The sequence below is a fragment of the Dermacentor andersoni genome, chromosome 3 (genome assembly GCF_023375885.2).
Source record: "Dermacentor andersoni chromosome 3, qqDerAnde1_hic_scaffold, whole genome shotgun sequence".
In the NCBI taxonomy this organism is placed as follows: Eukaryota; Metazoa; Arthropoda; class Arachnida; order Ixodida; family Ixodidae; genus Dermacentor; species Dermacentor andersoni.
This window is the reverse complement of record NC_092816.1, coordinates 47,254,258-47,261,751: the sequence shown is the minus strand read 5'-3', so window position 1 is coordinate 47,261,751 and position 7,494 is coordinate 47,254,258. Positions and strand designations below refer to the sequence as shown.

The following is a 7,494-nucleotide window of genomic DNA, read 5'->3' as shown; positions in this document are numbered from 1 at the left end:
CGTGGAGTGGACGTGGTAAACCTATCCCCGACGCAGTGCACTCAAGACAGTGAGTGTGCCGGTTCTGCAACCAGTGCGCGATATACGTCCACACTTCACTGAAAAAAAAAAGTGAAAAGAATAAAGAAAATACGGGAAGTTTCAATTTTTACTCCCGCAAACTTATTTAAATGGGAGAAAGAGACATGATGTCAATCCAAGAAATGACTTTTCCTGTTTATGGTCAAAGCCAGAATCTTTGTCGATTTTAATAGACTTCGTCACCGCACACGGTGAAGTGAAAATTTTGCCATCGTTAGCTCTGAGCGAAATTACATTTCCTTTAATTTAATTCGATCGTCTCCTTGCTATCCTCAATAACCATTTGTGTGCATCTCCACCTGTCACCCAAGTATACGGCAAATAGATCTCCTATGCACAAGCCAGTTGGTCTTAGTTTCTCAATAAGCTACAGCTGCAATCAGGACAAGCGATGCCGCTCAGCGCATGGTTATATATATATATATATATATAGTTCTTGGTCCCTTAGTCTTTCTGATGGACATTAATGACGTATACCCAATAACTTATCATCATGCATGCGCATTTTCGCTGACGACTGCATTATCTATTGTTCTATTAACTCCTCAGATGACCACCTGATCCTCCAATATGATCTTAACCAAATTATTAATTGGTGTGACACCTGGCTAATGACTCTAAATTCATCAAAATGTAAAGTGATGTCCTTCACCCGCAAAGGCACTAACTTGGACTATTCTTACTGCATTAAAGATGTCCCATTATCTCAGACCTCATCATTTAAATATCTAGGCGTAAATCTTTCAACAAACCTTTCCTGGACTTCTCACATAACTGCCATCTGTGCCAGTGCTTCTCGATCACTGGGTTACCTGCGACGTAACCTTCGGAACTCACCTCCACTTATCCGCAAACTGGTATTTCAAACATTTGTTCGCCCTCGACTTTAGTTCGCCGCTCCAGTCTGGTCTCCCCACCAAAATTACCTAATTACCATGCTGGAATCAATCCAAAATAGAGCCGCACGTTTCATTTCCCGAAATTATGACTACCGTTCTAGCGTAACTCAAATAAAGATTCACCTTTCACTTCAGCTGCTAAGTAATCGTCGCGACATAGCCCCTTTGTCATTATTTCATAAATACGCCCACCACACCAACAAACGTTCCTTACACCTAGAAACGTCATCGCACACGTCGCACCGATTATACAACCATCATAGCTTCACGCACATTTATGGTAAAACAGAAGTATGCTGGCCTCGCGGATCGCACTTGACGGGATCAAAGCGTCCGCTGTCCAGCTAGATAACGGGTCGAACGCAGTTGAACATTTAAAACAAACTTTAATTACACTGAGAAGGTCAAAAAAGCAAGTTAGAAATACACAAAACGTTCAGTTTTAGCCCCGTAAAAAAGTGGTCCGGTCTCTAGGGCTGGTGGGGCGAGTCTGCCCGTCCCGCGCTTTTCCAACCGCAGTTTCCATCCCCGTCGCCGCCCCCAGGCCCGGGAAACAACACCCGACACCCCGAAGCGTCGTCACTGGGTCACTTCCAGGAACCGAACGGAGGGAGCGGTCCCTTTCTTTCGCGCACAGCTGGGAGTCCGCGGGGGGCCAGTGAAAGAGAAAGCAATAAAAGTAACGAAGGCTGGCTCCCCTCTTGAAAGAAAAGTCCGGCCGTGCATTCGCGATGCGCACAGAACACTCCCCGTCTGGTGTCTTTCGTTGTTAAGACACCACCACTATATCACGGTCACAGCAAACGCACAACTTCTGTTGTTGGTCGGAAGAATGTTTTCACAACCCCGTCTTTGGCTGTTTTCAGCTCGACCTTGCGCACCCTTCCATCTGCGCTGGGCAGGCTTCGTGTAATCACTCCAACGGGCCAGTCGTTGCGGGTTGCTTCTTTATCCCTAAGTAGAACGACGTCGCCTTCTTTGAGGTTGGGTTTTGCTGCTTGCCATTTTCGGCGTTGCTGCAAAGTAGTGACATACGTTGTGCGCCAGCGCTTCCAGAACTCGTCAGCCAGGTTTTGCACGAGACGCCAATGCCGTTTGTAGAGGTTGCTTGTATCTAACTGCCCAGTTGTTACAGATGCGCTTCCGTGTTTTTGGGTTAAGAGTGTCGCCGGAGTTAGGATTGTGGGATCTTCGGGGTCAGACGAAGTAGGAGTTATGGGCCTGGCATTAATGATGGCCGCAACTTCTGCCAAAAAGGTTGCGAGAATGTCATGCGTGAGTCGTTGATGACGTGACTGCATGAGCATTGAGTCAAGAATGCGGCGTGCAATGCCGATCATCCGCTCCCACGCACCACCCATATGGGACGCGTGCGGTGGATTGAATATCCATTTGCAGCCGTTTCCGCTGAGGAACTTGCCTATTTGTGAGCGATGAATGCCCTCTGCGCTGATTCCAAGTTCTCTGCAAGCTCCGATAAAATTGGTCCCGCAGTCAGAGCGTATTAGCTTGATGGGCCCTCGCACTGCTAGGAACCTTCGGAAGGCATTAATGAAACTCGACGTATCCATTGATTCGATCAGCTCAATGTGCACTGCGCGAATGCTTAAGCAAGTGAACATAACTGCCCAGCGCTTGCTGTTTGCAACACCACCTCTCGTTCGGCGAGAGGCAATCATCCAGGGACCGAAAACATCGATTCCAACATTCGTGAAAGGAGGATCTGTGCTGATTCGGTCTGCCGGAAGGTCAGCCATCTTCTGGTCGTGAAAGCGCCCTCGCAGCTTCGTGCATGAAATGCATGCTTGCAGCATGGATGAGATGCACCTTTTACCTCCGATGATCCAATACCCAGCAGCTCGTACGGCTCCTTCTGTGAAGTGTCGGCCCTGGTGTTGCACGCATTCATGGTGGTGGCCGCCGACGCGGATCAAGCCGTTGGCGTCTAAGAATGGGTCAAGCCTTCGAAGCGAGCTTGTCTTGTGAACCTGCTCTCCTCTCTGGATACAGCATATCTCTTCATAAAATGCGTCCTGCTCTACTGCGCGAATGATGACGAGCCTGGCTTTGGAGAGCGCCTCAACGGGAGCTACCTCTCCGTGTGATGCGTTCTTTGCGCGATGGGCAACCTGGATCAGACTTGCTACAGCACGGGTGAGAGATTTCCAGTTCGAGAGCCTACGAAAGCGTTCGGCTCCGAGTCGCTGTCGCTTGTTCACCTCCGTCGCCAGAGTGCAGACCTCAGGGCGTATTTCTTTGTCTTCTTCAGGATTTAGGAGGATGACGCTCGACGACCGTGCTTGCTCTTCTTGTCGTGAGAGAAAATCAGGTCCGGACAACCAGTTCGTGCTCTTAAGCTGTGCCGCTGGAATCGCTCTAGTGGCGTGGTCTGCAGGATTTTCGTCAGTGTGAACGTATTTCCATTGTTCAGGTTGCGTGCTGCTACGTATCCGCTGCACCCTGTTGGCCACATACACGTAGAACCTTCTTGTTTCGTTGTATATGTAACCCAAGACCACTTTGCTATCCGTGTAGAACGTGACCGAGTTCGGCTGGAAGTCCAATTCTCGTAGTATAGAATCGGTCATCTCTACAGCAAGCACTGCTGCACACAACTCAAGCCTTGGGATGGTGTGTTCTGGTTGTGGAGCAAGTTTGGCCTTTCCCATGACAAATCCGACGTGTCTGTTTCCTTGCTTGTCAGTCACGCGTAGGTATGCCACCGCTGCGACGGCCCTTGTGGACGCGTCTGAAAATACATGAATGTCCCTGCGTTCGGCTTCAAGCGTCGAGACTGGCGCATACGTTCTTCGCACGTGAAGGTGCTGTAGTGTCTGGAGAGAGTTCTTCCACTCGTCCCATCTCTGCTTCTTCTCGTCCGAAAGCGGCGTGTCCCAGTCATAACCCTTCGTTACGAGGTCACGGAGAAGGTACTTGCCTTGAACCGTTATTGGAGCCACAAACCCTAGTGGATCGTAAAGGCTGTTGACGGTCGACAGCACTCCTCGCCGCGTATATGACCTGTCCTGACGAGGAGCCCTGAAGACGAAGCTATCGTCGCCTATGTCCCACAGTAGACCGAGACTTCTCTGCGTAAGCGACGCGTCTGTGCCGAAGTCGAGGTTCTTCAGTCCCTGGGCGTGGTCCTCTCGAGGAAATGCATTCAGCACATTCTGCTTATTCGAAGCTATCTTGTGCAGCCTTATGTTAGCTGTTGCAAGCATTTTCTGCGTTCTTTGCAGCAGACTAATGGCATCTTCTTCGCTCGGAAGAGACTTAAGCGCATCATCGACGTAGAAATCTCTTTCAACGAACTTCCTGGCATCTTCACCAAATCGTGGGGCAGCTTGTTGGGCAGTCCGTCGAAGGCCATACGTTGAAACAGCTGGCGATGGGCTGTTGCCGAAAACGTGAACCTTCATTCGGCACTCTATGATTTCTCTGGAGATATCGTTGCCCTTAAACCAGAGGAACCTCAGGTAGTTCTGATGGTCCTCGCGAACCATGAAACTGTAGAACATTTGCTGGACGTCCGCTGTAACCGCAACTGGTTCTTGCCGGAAGCGTATCAAGATCCCCACAAGGTTATTCGTCAGGTCAGGGCCGGTCAGGAGAACGCTGTTCAGAGATACCCCTTCATACTGAGCGCTGGAGTCAAATACGACTCGGATTTGATCAGGCTTCTGGGGGTGGTGAACGCCGAATATGGGCAGATACCAACATTCTTCGTCCACGTGAAGTGGTGGAGCTTCCTCTGCATGACCCTTGATGAATAGCTCGTTCATGAAGTTCACGAAACGTTCCCTTGTTTCAGGATTTTTTCGCAGGGTACGCCGTAGCGAGAGCAGACGAGACAGAGCTTGTTCTCTGTTGTTCGGAAGTCGACTTGTCGGTGTGCGAAAGGGGAGAGGGGCGACCCAATTGTTTAATTTGTCTTGGGTGAATTCACTATTCATTATCTTGAGGAATGTCTTGTCTTCGATGGAGAGAGCACGCTGGTTGTCAAGTTCTGTTGTTTCGAAAAGATTCGGGGCCAGGGTGTCATCCAATGTTGCTGCCAATTGTAAATCTTTTGAGAACTTATCCGCAGAGTAGAGAATCGGCGCCTCCCTTACAAAGAAATGTCTTGGGCACGGCTCAAAAAGAGATGGTCGCCCACTGTCCAGCACATGGGTCTTGAACACGTTGACGCTGCCCGTTTTCCGCGTTTGACCAACGCAAACGTCGCCGACAATGACCCATCCGAGGTCGAGCTTCTGAGCATACGGCGCGTCGTGGGGTCCGTTGATTGTCTGACGAACCTTGTGAGCTCTTAGGATGTCCCGGCCAAGGAGGAGCAGTATTCCAGCCTCCTCAAGAGGCGGAATGTGATTTGCTACAGACTTCAAGTGCGGGTAGTGCTTTGCAGCGTCAGGTGTCGGAATTTCATCTCTGTTTTCTGGAATTGCCTTGCACTCGAGGAGAGGCGGAAGAGGAAACTTGACTTCGCCTGACATGCTCTGCACGAAAAAACCATGAGCGACTCTTCCAACTACTTCAGTACTGCCGGAGCAAGTGCGGAGCGTGTATTGCGTAGGTGTTCCCTTCACTCCGAAATCGTTGAGGAGTTCTGGCCTAACCAACGAGCGATTACTCTGATCGTCAAGAATCGCGTACGCTCTGACTGTCTTCTCAGGCTGAGTCTCATGGGTCACCTTTACGAGGCAGATTTTAGCACATGACTTTGTGCTGTTGCCAGCGTTTGCCACTTCAGTACGCCTAGATGTGACTCTTCTTTCTGAGTCATCTGTGGTACTGTCATCAGACCCACTAGCCCTTGATGGCTCTGAGGTTGGTGATGCTGGGTGAAGCGCTGTGGCGTGGTCGGCGCTGTCGCATATGAGGCACATCACAACTGCCTGACATTGCCACTGCATGTGGTTCTTGGATGAGCAGCATCGTAGGCAGATCCCTTGCTTCTTTATGAAAGATTGCCGCTCTTCCAAGGTTTTTTCGCGGAAGGCGCGACACCTTTCCAAAGGGTGAGGTTTCTTGTGATATGGACACCACCTTTTCAAGTCCTCCGATTCAGGTTGCTGTTGGTTAGCAGTGGCATATTGATTAATCTTGGCAGAAGCAGGATCCACTTCTGTTTTTCTCGCTGACACAGATGATCTTTGCCGCGTGGTCTTGGTAGCATTGTCTTCCTTCCTTTGATTGAAATCAGACAAGGCATTTTGTGGATGCAAGATGAAACTCGGGTCGTTCCTCATGCTGGCCTGATCTCTAACAAATTTGCTAAAGAAAGAAAAGGGTGGAAATGCAGTGTCATGATCTTTCTTGTATTTCGACCCCGCCGACATCCAATTTTCTTGAAGTCCAGATGGCAACTTCGAGACAATTTTGTTGACTCCTCTTGCGGTGTCCAAATAGCCAAGACCGGCAAGATACGGGTCAGCTTTCGCAGCCTCGAGTTCTAGCAGGAGGTCGCCAAGTTCCTGGAGTCTGGTATTTTCCCGGTAAGATATCTTCGGGAAGTCTTCCAGCCGCTTCAAAAGTGCATCCTCAATTGCCTCAGGGCGCCCGAAGACGTCGTCTAGCCGTTTCCACACGACGTTCAAGCCCGTTGAAAAGTCATCGACATGCACTGATTTCAACCTCCGAGCCTGACGTGACGATTCAGGGCCAAGCCATTTGATGAGAAGGTCTAGCTCTTCTTGGGCAGAAAGACCTAGATCTCTGACAACACCCTTGAACGATGATTTCCAAGCGCGAAAGTTCTCAGGTCGATCATCAAACTTTATAAGACCGCTTGAAACAAGGTCTTTGCGGCACAGGAATTTAAGGATATCGGCTAGCTCTGAGCTTGAACTGTTGTGTGCCGGGGCGTACACAGGCGGCTGCGGATCAACTCGTAAGTCCATAGGACGACTCGTAGCTCCAGCATGCTTATAACGTGGGTTGTTAGGGGCAGCATGGTAGTCAGGTGGACGTTCATCAGCTCGCAGACACATCGAATTATTCGCAGCTGTGTGGGCACCCGGCGCCGTGTGAGCATTGTTTACGTCACCGCTAGAGTTGGTGACAGCCACCTCAGTTAACACAAGCGCAGAGTTGCGTAGGGCTTGCTGCTCATCGATATAACTCCTAGTCTGCAGCGTTCGGTCCACAGGAGGGAGCGTGCGCATGCTCTCCCCGCCATCCTGCTCCACGGCGGCCTCGAGCGCATTCGCCTGTGCGTTTGCAGCTGCCGCTTCTTTTTCATGCTGCAAGATATCCAATTCAGCCTCAATCCTTGCCTTCTCAATACGCATAGCGGCCTCTCTGCGACCAAACTCTGCTCTGGCCCGGACGGCTTCAGCTTGTGCGCGTGCTTGTACGGCGGCTAGGCTGATTGTTGACGAGCCCGATCGTCGTGACCTCGAAGAAACGCTTGAGTGGGCCGATAGAGAATGCTGCGACATTACCTCTTGTAAGCGGTCGCGTTCTCGTTCTGTCGCCTCACGTAATTTGTCGCTCACAGTCACATAACGAT

At 50.3% G+C, this 7,494-nt stretch overlaps 1 protein-coding gene across 1 annotated transcript in view; it reads right to left on the bottom strand.

The window, feature by feature from the left end:
• Positions 1 to 7,273, bottom strand: part of LOC126520684 (uncharacterized) — a 36,741-nt gene extending 29,468 nt beyond the window's left edge. Inside the window, exon 1 of the mRNA XM_050169473.1 lies at positions 2,832 to 7,273. Within this exon, the coding sequence (XP_050025430.1) occupies positions 2,832 to 7,273 (4,442 nt within the window). The remainder of the gene's footprint in view (positions 1 to 2,831) is intronic.
• Positions 7,274 to 7,494: the final 221 nt, after the last annotated feature.